The 15402-nt window shown below is 43.2% G+C and overlaps 1 protein-coding gene across 2 annotated transcripts in view; it reads left to right on the top strand.

The window, feature by feature from the left end:
* The window catches only part of HDX (highly divergent homeobox), a 571608-nt gene extending 558189 nt beyond the window's left edge, over nucleotides 1-13419 (top strand). The window contains exon 11 of one of the 2 annotated variants that reach the window (XM_069612922.1): nucleotides 12407-13419. In XM_069612922.1, the coding sequence (XP_069469023.1) occupies nucleotides 12407-12529 (123 nt within the window). In that variant the 3' untranslated portion in view covers nucleotides 12530-13419. The remainder of the gene's footprint in view (nucleotides 1-12406) is intronic. The other variant, XM_069612923.1, reaches the window with a different exon arrangement.
* The last annotated feature ends 1983 nt before the right edge of the window (nucleotides 13420-15402 follow it).

Below are 15402 nucleotides of genomic sequence, written 5' to 3'. Positions count from 1 at the left end.
TGCCTTCACAGACACTCTGGAGCCTGACAGGGAATCCAAAGGACTTCCGCCGAAGATAAAAATCACACAAAGGCATTTCCCACCCTGGATGTCGGGGGAAGGAACAAGAAAGGACAAGGAATACTAAAATGGCGAAAAAACAAGACTGGGCAATTTTCGGTAAAATGAGCACCCATGGGTGCCTTTACTGGGGCTGTGCAAACAGCCTGCGGTAAAGGTGCACCGAATTAATAAAGAATGTTCACTGCCACCAGCGATTAAAGGTACGTTTGTCCTTGTAACATAAATGTTACATTTAAAATGAAAAAGGGATACTCAGTATCTCCCCAGGACTCCACATAAGGTGGGGGTTGGGGGGTTGGTCTCACTTAATAAAATGTAAAAGGGATGGAGCCAAAGATCCTTTCTACCCTTAAGAACTGTAGTTTTCTTGAGGTGAGCCAGAGAACGTTAAAAGAGGGGGCTTCTGGGGCAACCCAGCAACAATAGGCACTTATTGCCAAAAAGTTGTCAAAGAGGATAACTTTTAAAAGACTATGGAGAGTCTTAAATATGACACCCATAAAAAGAGTAGAAGATTCTGTGAGTGTGGAAAAAGGTTCCCACTCAGAGGTATAAGGAAAAATAATCCATCAGTAAAATCAAGAGGTTCTGGGGTTGACACAGGTCAGGAAGATTTATCATTACTGTGAAAATCTTACCCAACACCGCCTGCTACCCCGGTTCCTCCCCTCTCCCCCAGCATAGTCACTGTTCCTTTCCCTCACAACGACCCATGCACCTTACCATGTTGGCCTGCCTGCTCCTGCTGCTTCTGGATCAGCGTATTCATGAGCCATTCCCAAAAGGCCGCCTTGCGCGATAGGAGGCTTGTTGGGAATATTTTTCGATTAAAGTGGGCAGTAGGAATAATTAGGATAATGAAAGACAATACAATACGGGGTTGCAGCTTCTGTACATTTTCAGAGCAACATTTAACTTACTTCGTGGCTTGGCTGGACAGGGTTTCTTTGCACTCATTTGCTTGTTGGGATAATCTCTCCTTGTTTGAAGATGCCCAGGATGAGTTGCAATACTCCATCCAGGGATCAAACAGCACAGCACAAGTTCAGAACTGCTTGACAGCCAACATCATATTTAGTTTTTGAGTTACAGAAAAATAATCACAAACTGATTGGGAACCCCTCCCCACCCCACCCCAATATTTCTTAGCACATTGCACTCTGTCATATTCTATTTGTCTTCATTTACATGTCTGCTATGGTTTGGGACATATTTTCTCATTTCTTATTTTCCTTACAGTATCTTTAAATTTTTGGTTTTGGTGCCTGTAGAGTCGAGGCATACCACTCATTTTGAAATGCTAACCACCAGCAGAGTGCTTGATACCGCCTCTGACCTCTTTCAAGATATTTGCATCTTGCACCTTTTCACATGGGACCCACTTGTAGTGCTGTGGCCCCAAGTACTGGAGGTGTGATGAACCCCAAACTGTTCTCGTCAGCCCTCTGGCAGCTGTGAATTGCTGACGGAGGGGAGGTGAATGAGGGGCTGAACACCATTTTCAGACAAGGTGGTGGATTGAGGTTTCATCGAGGAGTGCACTGTACAGTAGTTTTGTTTGTTTTGTATTTCGTAGTAAATAATATGCCCCATGAATTTAATATGTACTGGAAAAATAGGATAGGATACATAAAAAGAATACATAAGGAATACTATACACATTTGCCAGTACTTATTTTCAGTGCTTATTTCTTGCACCCCAAAATCAGAGCATATAAAAATGCAGGGGATAAATAAAAAACAAAACAATAAGTAAGTACTAACTAAACGCCACGGGTGTAAAATGAATGATTTACTTAACAAATGAAAAGTGACAACAGTAGTGTGGATAAAAGGCTATGACGCAGTGAATTGAGTGGATTGAGGAGTCAACCAGTTCATGAGCTGTTTTGCCTAGTAAATGAAGCTCCCACCAGGTTGGAACCCTTATCCCAATGCAGCCGGTAGGTGCTGAACCTCCACGGCCACTGCTTCTACAGAAAAAAATGGTGTCTGACCACCTTTGTGCTTTAAAGGATACCTATGTCACACTCTCCTCCCGCTCACAGTATGTCCGTGTATGAAGGTGTGGGAGTTCCATCCCTGTTGAAGACCAAGGTACCACCTAACAGTGAAATGATAAACAGTGTCTCAAAAAGATTTGAATAAGCCTTCTCTTTTGCTGACCCAAAAGTGAAGCTTCATTTTAGTGGCCTGAATTGTCTGTTCAGGAACTCTCAAAGTGCCCCCTTTTTTGGTTTTTGATAAGGAGATGGTGGTGCTTTCTCACGAAAGAGGTTTCAGAATTTCACATAAAACAGGGAATTTTCCTTCCAATTTTTCTCACAGATGAAAGTGTTTTTCACTCTCTGGTCATGGCTAGAGCTCTAAAGTTCTATCCCGAGTGTGCAAAATATTTCGATTTTGATACGATGCTGGAGCATTTCCCCAAGCTTCACTGTGGCCAAAGTGACTATTGCCCAGAAGGTGGTGAAACATGCCCACCACCCTCAAGGTACTGCATTACCATCGAGTTGGCACAACAAAATGGTTTTGTAGCTATCCACCCACATGTATCTATTAACTTCATGTGCAGGGTGGCCACATGGACTAGCCTCAACCTTTCTGTAAGGATTACGTGTTGGATTCCAGCCAGCTTGAGGCCTGATGCAATTGTTTGCCAATATGTGCTCCAGAATATGTTAGGTTGATATTTTTTTGGTCTTCCATTTTACAACCTCATCCAAAGTTTTTGTTTTCAGGGCCTACCTCCCATCTGTGTTGGTGCATGGTAATCTCGCATGCTTATAGAAAAAAGGGGATGGGATGTACGAGTAACTTAGTTAATCACAGTAGTGACAGCTTTACACTTATTGCATTGTCTGCTTTAATCCGTATGGCCCACCACCATCCCCCTGTCATGGCCACTTGCCCAGGATCACAGGAGTGGCACCATCAAGTGGAGGGAGCAGGGAACATCATGGGTCACACACGTCCCTTTGGGACGTTTATACATGGGAGGCCTGGTTGGCCGCAGTCCTGGCGCCTTTGGCACCAGGCTCATGGAAGAACTTAAACAAGACATTTTCATTATGGGCAGAAGTGCTTGGAATGGAACGGAACTCTTTTATTATTGCAGGAATACCCTCAAGAACTTCACTTGTGTATAATTAGTCTTGGTGTGGCCTCCATCTGCATCTGCAACTTCTAGGAGTGGCAGGGTGTGGCAAGCAGGACTAAGCAAAGGGGGCGTGGCCTTAAGAGCTCAGCTATAAAAGCCAGCCCAACCCCAACGTACATGCTTTGCGTTATTCTGCACCTCCTTGCAGCGTAACGCTCACCGTCGCCTGGGACTCAACTTACTTGGAGAGATCCTGCCATCTACATACATACTTACCATCCAAATGATCCTGCTCTCACCTGTACTCTTCTTCCTGGCACCACAACTTACCTGCAAACATCTCGGAGTACAGACATCTCCTTCCTGGCACCGCGGCTCACCTGCAAACATCTCGGAGCGCAGACATCTTCTTCCTGGCACCGCGGCTCACCTCCAAACATCTTGGAGCGCAGGCATCTTCTTCCTGGTACCGCGACTCACCTGCAAGCATCTCGGAACGCAGACAGCATCATCTGAGCATCGCGGCATGACGCACTTCATCCGAACTCGCAGCACCCGCAAAAGACAAGGTTAGACACTGAACAGACAGTTGTTAAGGGCGCTCTGCTATTTAATCTTGTGCCTTCCATAAAACCATCACTCACCTACTGCCGGACATTGTGGTTGCATCCATCTTCCACTGAGCCGCGTTCCGCGCCTCCACAGCTGTAGTTATCCCGCTTTTCCATCTATATGGGAGAAAAGAGAGAGGAACGTTATTCATTGAAAAACAACAACATTGAGAGTAATAACTTGAAGACATTGAGAGAAAGCAGAAAGAGGGACAAGGCAAGAGACATTGAGGAGAAGCAGAAACAGGAGTTTAGTCGCAGCTGGACTGGACTATTACTCAGGAATCAGTGAAGGAACTCGATTCCATCAACAAGCACCCCTGCCCGAAGTGCAGGACGGAGAGCTCATCATTCACTCTTACCAGGTGAGCCTTGTGGGCCGGTAAGTGCCCACTGAAATAGCACCTTGGGTCAAAGGGTTTGGGAGACACCACAATCATCTATCAGCGCATTCACGTTTCCCCATATCGCTGCAGGGGCAGTTCCACCAATTGTCGCCACCCACAGGTGATTCACAAGGGGCGGAACCAGAAGAATGTGATCTAACTCTAGGGAGGGCTGCGACTGTGCCCCAACGCCTCTGCAGAGACCAGGTGAGCGTAACACCCCCTTAATTAGTTACCATTACAGGCAGTAAAAATAAAAAGCCTGCCAGGAGCATATGCAAAGAGGAGGGATACAGGGCAGAGTGGTTGCTCATGCTCACCTGCACATCTAGTTAAATGTCTATAGAACGCTGCTTTGCAATTTACTCCAGTCCCGTTCCAGAAGGATAAAATAACCTTGAGTATGGAGGAAAGGTGGTTATGTACTAGAAGTACAGTACTCACTAAGGTGACTAACTTTTCTGGTATTAAGACAGCACGAGGGCACAGCATATGCCAATGGTTTGTATCAGATTCAACAAGTCTATACGCTAGCCAATTGTGCATTAAGGGTAGAACTCTTGGGTTTTATGGGAAAATGTTGCCTGTAAAATGTCACCAGTGAGGCGGTTGTTTTTTCCTGACTCCTAAAAGCCTTCCCAACATATTCCAGGACTGGTGTTATTTACTATTTATACTCCAGTTCTAGAATATGTGGTATGGGGAAAGTGTTTGATCAAAGTCAGGGTGCACATTTGAGTAATCATCACCCCTTCTGAATCAAAATACATCCCCGGTATTACTTCTATTTGAACACCATGGCACAGTAAAAAAGAATCCACCTTTCTCTGTAACTATAAGGGCCGCAGATATTTCATGACAAAATCCTCACTTCACCTCCTGTCTGTAATACATCACGTAATTGTGCTTTGTGGTCGTGCCATTGAAGCGCAGACCACAACAGAACATCCTCTAGCCACATCTCCTCCTTCTTTTTAGGCCTCCATAATCATTGCCCAGACCCCCTTCGCCCCACAACCAGAGGATACATTTCAAAGAAACAAGAAAACAGCTGCCCTCTCAGCACTCAAATGGCTTCTTAAGTGGAATTCATCAGATGGGTATTACCCTCGCTGGACTACTAAGACCATCCCAGTTATAGCACCAGGTGGCCAGAACAGACCAGGAGAGCCCATGACGCATTGTGCTTTCAGATCATATTGCAGGTGTACAATGTATTACTACAAACACCTCTCATAAATGGCGCTTGTAATGCTGGCCTCATGCTTATGAAGAATGGTGGAGTGTTGGTGCAGCACATAGGTCACACTGCTGAGTCCTCAACCTTAGCAGTTCTTTCTCGACATCGTTCTAGCTCCATCTCTGTAACCCATGATGGGTGTTATGTTTCTTCCTCACCATCAACATACAGTGCTGGATTGGCATGATTTTCATGTGTGCTTCAGGGTAACGTTGGGCTGTATCTTAACAATCTTGTTTCTCTTCTGCTGGTTGGATCAAGGAATGTCAGGAATCCCTTCAGCGGCTTTGCACCACCCAGCAGGCTAAAACCAGACATTCAGCCAACTCTGGGCTTGTTGAGATGGATATCCAAAGTGTGCTGCCTTTGTGTATACCTTTAAGGTTTTCATGAGTATAGAAGCATTTACTTCTTATTTAGACACTGTATGGATTGATTGACCAGTCATTGCAAGTCCTTAGACTTCTGTAATGTGTAGATGGAAAATATTGAGTGGTTTTGAACCCATGGAATTTCTTGTATTCTCTCTGGTGTATTGCAGTATTTTACCTTGATTATGGTAATTCAGAACCTAGGCAATCACAACCTGAGGAGGGAAATCTTAGGCATGGCCAGCACACGTCGTGCACACTTATATGGAGAATGAGCAGAGATAAGAATAATCTATTTCTTTTAGGACCAATTTCTCAAATGCTGTCGGATCACAACCATCAACTCCGCCAGGTGGCCCCTTTCACAAATTTTGCGTCTGTGGAAGCACCCCTTCGTGCCCTCTTCCCCTCCTCTCAAGCTCAAATGTGTGGTCCAAAACCTTTATCAACTGCAAAGTCACATTGGTTTCCAGTTTGGACACCCTTTTTTCAGTGCCTGTGACCCTTTTCTACCCTTTATTGAGGTAATGTCTAATTAGGGACACTTCTATTCCCAACTGTGTCAGTCCTCTGTTGAAAAACTGTACACAAATCCGCAATTGCTGATAGGAATTTTTTGGCCATGAGTGCATGATGCCTATGCCACAGAGCTGTTGCTGGTGCTTGCTTGAAGGGCCTTGCGACCAGTGGCATGCAGTGATTATATTACTCCATCTTTACCTGTTTATTGTTTGGGGCTTGCCTACTACCCATCATGTAAAAGGATAACTCTCTACATAGAAGGCTTCAAAGCCAAGTCAATGAAGACCGAAGGATAGGCCCAAACCCGCTCAGCAACAGCGCCTTACATCTCTTAACATTATTGAGCTCCAACCAACCGTTATTCATTAACCTCTCCAGATAAAACTGCTTCAGGATAGTTGACCTTCTAAGAAAGTGTTGATATGCCTTCCTTCTCAGGAGACTGATTCAGTGGGAGAAGTGGTGGATGAGAGTCACAGGCTGCAAGCCTCAGGAGTTAAGCCCACACCCTACTTAATGCCCTAAGGATCTGTGCTCTTTCCTCCAAGGGAATCTCCCTGTGCCTGAGGGCACGGCAGAGCATCTAACCCAAGCCACAGGTCATCGACCCCTATCACTGAGCCGATCTGGATCTGCATCTTGGGTTGAGTGTATGCATAAGCTTGTGCACAATTAATCCCTCCAGGCAAACACGCAATTCATACACACCAATCAGGATATACGAGTCAGGTAGGGGAATCCAAGTGTCCAGTGTCCCGGGGCCCATGAAAGCATGCATCATTGAAACCTGCGAGAGTTAGGGGGTAGGGAGTACAAGTCACCACAGCACTTCTATCATTCTGGGGACACCCCGCACAGCAGGTCCATAGCCACTCACCAGCATCCTAAAGCAAGTACTCGGATGTACCCTATCACGTTCATTGGTGGTATAAGGCACCATTTCTGAATGGATATCTCCAACAGTCTGTTTCTGCTTGCTTATGCACCCAACACCGGATGGCGTCCCGGTCCAGGGACCCATGAGGAGCCCCCCTAGTGAAGCTGCTCTGTTTCCATGGACCTTGCAGGTGATCTGATTGTGGTTGCCATTTTATTTCAAGTCAAGATCTGTCCTGTCCTGCCACCACTTCCCACTGGATTCTATAGAAAGTTATAGACTGGCATACCTCCTCTACTCTATGGGGTCCCATTCTTCCTGTGTCGAGAGCACAGGTACCAAGAGAGGGCCAGCTTTTAGGTTCCTGTGTTGTTCTTTTCTTAAGAGTTGCTGGCCCCCGCTTCAACACAGTGCATGGCACAAGGCTAACAGGGGTACAAGGAAGCTCATCTGGGAATTCCCAACTGACTACAGCCACATACGATTGTTCTACATTGACGAGATCTTCAGAGCATCTGCCCCGAGTGCCTTCTTGGCTTCGGTCACTCTGGGCCATTAAAGATCAGGGATTTCAGTTTAAGATGCAGAATCCAGCCTCTGCCACCAACATTGAAGAGAGCAGAAAACCTTCTTGCATTTACTGGTGGAAAACCTACACCAAGGCATGATCTGGCATTTTTATTAAGATCAAGCAGGCACATGGGCAGACCGATGTGGAGGAGCAACCACAATCTCCCGCTGTAATTCATGCCCCCCCTTTGAATGAATAATAAACACAGGCTTTAAGCTGGTTAATTATCATTTTTTAGCCTGCTGCAACTTTACAGAAGGTGAAAACCATATGCAAATTAGGCTTGGTCAAACCCCAAAAGTAGCAGTCCTAGCACAACCACTTATCTACATCTCATTGACGCCCATAATGGCCTAGACTTGTCCAGGTTTTAATATGGCATTATGCAGAAGGGATGTGATCTAGTATTTCGGGCTGAGCTGTCCCTTTTGGTGGTGGGGGTCCCATTATTTTCATATGCTCTTTTTACTGGTGTGGCAGGCTGAAAAACGATGGTTTGGAGCACTGCCCAGATGAATAATAGTGGTGTTGATTTTTACAAAACATTTCAGCAGTCATCTTCAGTTCTGCATCCTATTTCTCCTCTGTAGTGTTGTGTTGTATAATGTTATTTGCAAAAAATGTTGTTAAAAAGATAAGATATTCATTTATATTCTGTTTCAAGAGTCTTGATAATATAAAACCAATAGTTTTCAAAAGGTGGCCATTCGTCAAACTATGCAGTGTAAAATTAACACTTGTTACCGAAGTGCCATACTTTCTTTAAAGAAATAGAATTTTTGGGGGAATTTATTTTTCCTAACTTCAGGTTTTTCCCCTTGTATTGAAATATTTTAATTTGATCTGGCTTGAGTTACAACGTAGCAAACCAAACGTTTATGATAGCGTTATGGTCATTTGAATGTATTGGGCCCCACGAGAAGACTTGGCCATTGTCTAGAGGCAGCCCAATTAATCTGAAAACCTGATGTGTTGCTTGCCCTCCTAGGTCAGATGCTGTAACTGATCAAACTGGTTCCACATCTGACTCTTTCCACATTTTGCAAAATATAAGAATTATTCTGCTTTTTGCCAGCCCCTGGCCCCCATAATAAAGCACCCCTACATCTTTTCCAACATAAAAGGGGCTGTTAGGGAGAATTCTCAGAAACATGCTAATTCCCTTCTACCTTAGAGACCCCCAGCTCTTTTTGCTGGACTTTAGGACTTTTCATTCCTAACCTGGAGAGAGTGAGACCTTTTTTCCACTCTCTCATGTATTTTTCTATGATTTGGACTCTGTGTTTCTATTGACCTTGGAGTCTGACAAACTCCATAGGCATCAACTTTACATTGTAACACAAAGCATCTTCAGTGCAGTGACACACAGATTTCCCAAAGGTTTAAATACCTTCTGTTGGTGAAACTATGGTTTCCAAGACCAGTGAAGTGAAATTGACTTTGCTTACACTTGTAACTTTCTAGACCCAGCACACACTATCTTACAATAGGGTGCTGGAGGGGTTACTTAGTATCCCCTTTGTCTAGTTTCCCATGTAACATTTTTATGTTACCCTTTCTACAATTAATGGCTGGTGGTAGTGGTTTACTTTTTACTACCATTGTGTGTTTTTACCACGGGCTGCAATTGCAGCTGCAGTAAGACACCCATGGGTGCCCATTTTGGCAAAATGGCCCAGTCTTCTTTTTTCACCATTTCTTGTAGGAAAAGTCCTTCTTGAGATTTACTCTGCGCGCCAAACCAGATTTGGTCCCTTTGTTCATTTTGTCTTTGGCAGGATTCACGAGTGAAGCCCTCCTCTGGCTCCAGCATGTCTGGCAGGGGCAGGAAGTGAGGGAGGTGCCTGAAACACCCTGTGCTTCGTCTCCTTGGTTACAGGAATGCACCCAAGGGTGATTGGCTGGAGGGCTGTCCTCGGAGGACAGCCACCCTGCTGTGTGATTGACAGCTAAGCTGCGCATGAATGGGAGAAACCTGCATAAAAGGCAAGGCTTTTGGCTTAGTAGGCAGAGTCGACCACTGGACGAAGGAATCTTAAGAAGAACTTGGAAGAGATGCCTGCTGCAACCCCTGGACGTTAGTTTGCCCGGTGAAGCCCTGCTGCTGTGCTGAAGCTCTGAATTTGCCTAGACTAGAGAAGACCTGCAAAGGACAACTTCTCACCCTTGGGTTGGTGGGCCCAATCGACCCCAAAATGAGCTCATCTGGAAATCCTCTCGGAGTTGGCTGAACTTCCATTGCTGCTGCAGGAACCAAAGTACCAGGCTGAGGAACACCAGAATCGAGTGAGTGTCTTTAAGTCAGACCCAATCTCCAGGAAGTTCCTCCAGACTCCCAGGAAGCAGGACTTACCAAGCCTGAGCAACCGCAACAGAGTGCTGGACCCCAGATGCAAGGAAAGTCTGAAGTGGTATCCGAGAACTGCTGTGTTGATATTTGCTATAGACTTGAGGAGCTGAAACAACAAAGTGCCGCTGAATTGAAGTGTGCCCATTGCTGCCGCCGACCTTCCCATTGTAGTGCAGGAGTCCCCAAACTCTCTCCCTCTTGTCCCCACGACTGAGGTCCAGGAACAACAGGATCTGCAGACCTACACAGCAACAGAAGCCAGCTGGAACCATTTCTTCTAACCAAAGATACGGTAACACTAAGGAGACTTACCTCTTGTTGTGTAGCCTTGCTTGTTCTCAGTTGAGACTTGCCTTGGTTGCTTTTGCAGGGTTGCTTGCAGCTTTGCCCCTCACAAGCCTCCCAGCTTGTGGCCCTTCTGTGATTCTATTTTTCTGCAGAGACTTCTAAAACATTGTGCAAGACTTTTATTTACCTGCAAGAAGTGCTTCAGCTCACCTAGACTTTTTCCCAACTAACATTGGCTGGCCTGGCTCCCTGAAAGAATCTTCTTACCTCTGACTTTGTGCTTTACCTTTCATCCAGGAAAGGGTTAATTTGCTTTGCATTGGGGTTAAAAGTACATACCTGCTTCAAAATATTTGTATGACCTTTCTATTATTCTTAAACCATGTTTCTTTGACACCAACTCAGTACTGCTCTAAATGTACCAGTGATATATTAATGTCCACAGTGTCCTAGTTATTTAAGTCACCTCAGGGTGTAGGAACCACCTCTGTACCTTCCCAAATGGGTACTTGCTGATTTAGAGAAACTAAGACTGTGTATTTCGAAGTGTGTGTGTGTGTGTGTGGGTGTTGCTGATATATTGCTCCCTTCTGAAGAAGGCTTATTCAACTGAATAAGTTAATAATTGTTTAATCAAAAAACCTTGAGTGTAAGAGTTTGTTTACATATCTGTCACTGTGAATCTCTGTGAAAAAACTCCACTGCACATATTGACCCCTCTTGAGATAAACCTGGCTGCTCAACCACACTACCAACCTGTGTAGGACAGACTTGTATCAAAGGTTGGGTTCCTATTTCCAGGAGGTCAAGGTTGCTGTAGTCTCCCAAAGGGTACTGCACACAATCCTGCCTAGCAGGGACTATTTTGTTACAAATTGGAAGACGATTCAATATGTTTTTATAATGTATTGAAATCAATTGCTGATCAAGTGGGAATAAGGTAAAACCTATCAAATGTTCACTTCCAGTCCTAAATGTTGTTATTTTCCCTTCTGAAGATAATGTGTATGCCATCACTCGTGCGCATTATGTAACATTGGCATCATTCTAGATTTGGTAATGCCCCAAGGAACTCCTCAGTAAACCTGAAAGACTAGTAGGTTGCTCTACGAATGATGCTGGAACATAGGAGACATATACTTATCACTAAAGACCAATTGAAGGTCTTTAGTGATAAGTATAGGTCTCCTATATTCCAGAGAATCTATAGAAATGTCCTTTCTGCTCACATACATGATACCTGTAGATAACATTATCATTGTATAGTTTGGATGTCTGCTGTCAGCCTTTGAACACCCGCCACATGCCATTCCAGAAAATGTATTTCTAATCATTTATAATGTGGTCACACCCTGTATTAATGAGTTTCAGTATGTTAAACATAAATGAGAAGAAATTATCAAAATAGTCAACATTTTTAAATGAGCCACAATAACACATTCACACCAACCTAAGCAATGACGGGACTACACAGTGCAGTCAAACAGTCTCTCTGGAGTCATGTGAGATTCAATTAGGATCGGAGTTCTGTTTGGGGGTTGCTCCACAGTGTGCTGTGCCCTAGAGTGCTTATTCCAATACTCCCTCGGTGCATAAACATTCATCGGGGCATTGGTTGAATAGGGCATTAAGGATCGTCCTCGGTACATTACACCTCTGGCTAGTCAGCCCTGTTGGATATCTGCCGTAGCTGATATCCCTTTACAGCGTTATCGTTTAGTAAAGCGTTGCTACTTGTGGGAATGTTATTGCATTTGGTTTTACAACAGTCTTAGTCTTGTCCCCATATTTTTGGCCATGTTTACTAAGGTTTAAAGTCTGGTTCTGCAGTACATGCTTTTTGGGTATTTAAAATAACTGATTTGAGATTGTGAGTGCATATCAAGGCAACTACTGAATGCCAATACATACACATTGTAGTAAATATTTAAGTAATGCAAGTACAGTGTTTATTTGTGAATGATACATTAATGAAGATTATTGATATTAAACGTAACTGCTTCTATTTGTCTGTATGTGTGATGCAGGCACTGCTGTCAGATTTACCTCCTGACTTGGAAGACCTTGAGATCAATAATGCATCTTCAGAGCCCGAGGATACCTCATTAAGTTTATCTGATTTGCCGGAAAACGTCTCTGATGGATTATGAAAGAAAGAAAAATGCAACGTGTTTCCTGCAGAACAATGAAAGAGGATGTATTTTGTTACCATCTACCTTTTTTGCTTTTCAGAAACAACTCTAGAAGGATCTTTTTTATATTGGAGACATTGTACAGTCATCGATTCTTTTTCAAGTCATTTTGGGAGGATCAGTTGGGCACAGTAGACAATGTACATCAAATTGTGCTCACTCAATATCTGCAATTAAGGATCAATGGGCTCTGCTGCGCCTCACTTCAGTATTGCCTGTCTGACTATTAACTGGCCGAAATACTGTTAGCACCTTCCTTCTCAGACGCTGGAGAGCTCCTATCTGCTGTAGACAGCAGGTGTTCAGATAGCCCAGTTTTGGTGGGTTTTTCTCTGCTTCCAAAAAAGTCAAAATGTCCAAAGAAGTGATTTGGAGAATCCTCTCCCCCCGGAAATGCATTATGTTTATACTAATTACAATGGGGACCACTGCATTTGGAAAAGTGGATTTTGTATGCACCTCTTTGTGGGGTGGGGAGCACACTAGACTGAATAAAGCCTATTTTTTATGGCTGAAGGATGCCGTTATGGGAGATGTAGAAATTAATTTTAATTTATACCTGAATGTTGTTAGTATGTTCACTAAACCGTTTAAAGAAAACTCAACATGTATTGAATTATGTACCTTTCAAATACGCCTTCAGTGTTTGGAGACGTTATTAAGTAGAGTGTTACACTTTCACAAGAAGCTCAATCACATGTGACTTTTGGTCTCGTTAGGATCCAAATGGTCATGATCGGATTGTGGGGCTTGAATGGAAAAATATTTTGATAAAAATGTATTTTACTTTTTTTAGTCATAGCAATGTTTTTGATCTTTTACATAATAATACAAAGATTTGGGAGGACCCCTTCTGGTATATGTGTTTATGCATCAGTAACATGATATCTCATTCATAATTTGTTCATAAAAAGGTATCACCATTTTTAATCTTTCTCTGTCATCGGCATCAGATGGCCAACCTTGTATGCTTGATCCACATCCCCTTCTTACCAGCACAGCATGCTGAAAATGGCTATCACAGAAACATTGTCACTTTTACTACTGACAGAGGTTGGGTTTGGGAATTGTCTGTCAGGTGTTCCCAGTTGTATTTACTTTTACTTTCAATTTCGTGTCCAGCAATAGGTTCCTTACGAAATTTCCACATTATCTATCAGCAGTAACATTTGGGTTTAAAAAAAAGTTTGCTCAGCATACATCTTGCATTTTTAAGTTTGCGTACATAGCATATTCAAAACAAAAGCAGCATATTTTGAAAATGGTCTACTTTAAATGACACTGTTTTACTTAATCAAGCACATTTTACAAGCAATTGTCATACAGGCCTTACCAGAATGTTTTCTGAGGTGAGAACATCCTCCACAAATGTGTGAGCATTGGGTTCTTCTGCTATATCAGATCTTACGGGAAAGACAGTGCATGTATTTCTTGTACTCCAGCTCCTAACTCCCAACTGCCATGCCTCCATCGTCTTAACGCTGAAAAAGCAAATAACACATACTTTATGCTGAGACCCTTTTCCATTGATGTAATTTAATTTGAAGAATAATGTAAATGCACTCCAAGCTGGCAAACCTTCTGCAACACCATTTCTGCTGACCCCTGCTTTGTTCTTTTTGACTCTGTTTTGATGACAGATGTATGGCCCATATACTATTTACAGACTTTTTATCTCCTTGTTTTAACCCACAGACCCCACCAGAGCAACCACTTTAAAAGTAGTCCCAGCATGTTTCCTAATTGAACATTTTACGTGATATAAAATTGCTTTGGTTGCTTTGTGATGAGTATACTTGTAGCTCAGGCCTACTGGTGTGGTAATACTTTCTGTACCTTTGTGCCCCAGACTATTTCCTGTCTTACCCTCGGTTCTGCCCCTTGTGTGTTTAGATATTTCTTTCTTACTTTTGTTATTGCTTGGGGACAACTCAAACCATTAAGGATAACATCCATGCAAGGGGAGGAAGGAAGCGAGAGTGCACTGGAAAAGAAGATATTACCAAATCAGTCCCTTCTTGGTGGGTGTGGCAGCATACACCTCCTGTAGACAAGTGTCTTGTTTCTTCCTCTCAGGAAGATCAAGAAGTGTTTCACAATATCCCCATCTAAACATATGCTTTTGATGTACCTTCCTTCACTTTCCTCTGATTGATTATATCAAATAATGCTTCCTTTATAGACTACAAAGGAATTCTGGGTGATGCCAACTTGCTGCAGGGTGAAAAGTTGAACAATATACAATTTGTTTATGGATGACAATCCATTTGATTGTGGCTGCCCATATTCTAAGAAGTCTTTGATTTCTTTAGCTGGGATTATATTGTATAGAGATCCTGCTCAGTAAAACCAACATTTCTAGTAACCTAGGGGAAGTTAAAGTATAGTCCGGTATTAATGATTTTAACCTTTTTGGTGGACCATGACATTTGACTAGAGCAATTTACAGAGAGCTTGGTGCTGCTGCGATAGATATTGAGTGATGATGATTACTTTTGTTGACACTACAGACATGCTTACTGCACATGACGACATATCTGGCATTATTTGTTAATATCATTACTACTTTTATCTAAGATTCTAAACGACTCTTTTATGTGGATTTCAGCTCATCATATTATGTCGCATAGATTTAGAATAAGAGCATGTGAACTATAACTCTTTGTCTGTTCCCTCAAAGTCGTTCAGCAAAAGAAAACTGCAACACAAGCCTTTGTGCCAGAGGCCTTTTAATGCAAAGTAACTCTGTATTTCATAGTACATCATAGTACATTCAGAAGCCTCAAACAGCCCACCTCAGAAGAACTCACACCGACAACCAAATTAGTTTG

The sequence above is a fragment of the Ambystoma mexicanum genome, chromosome 5p (genome assembly GCF_040938575.1).
Source record: "Ambystoma mexicanum isolate Mex_15411 chromosome 5p, UKY_AmexF1_1, whole genome shotgun sequence".
In the NCBI taxonomy this organism is placed as follows: domain Eukaryota; kingdom Metazoa; phylum Chordata; class Amphibia; order Caudata; family Ambystomatidae; genus Ambystoma; species Ambystoma mexicanum.
The sequence above is the reverse complement of the archived record's forward strand: the minus strand, read 5'-3'. Positions and strand labels throughout refer to the sequence as shown.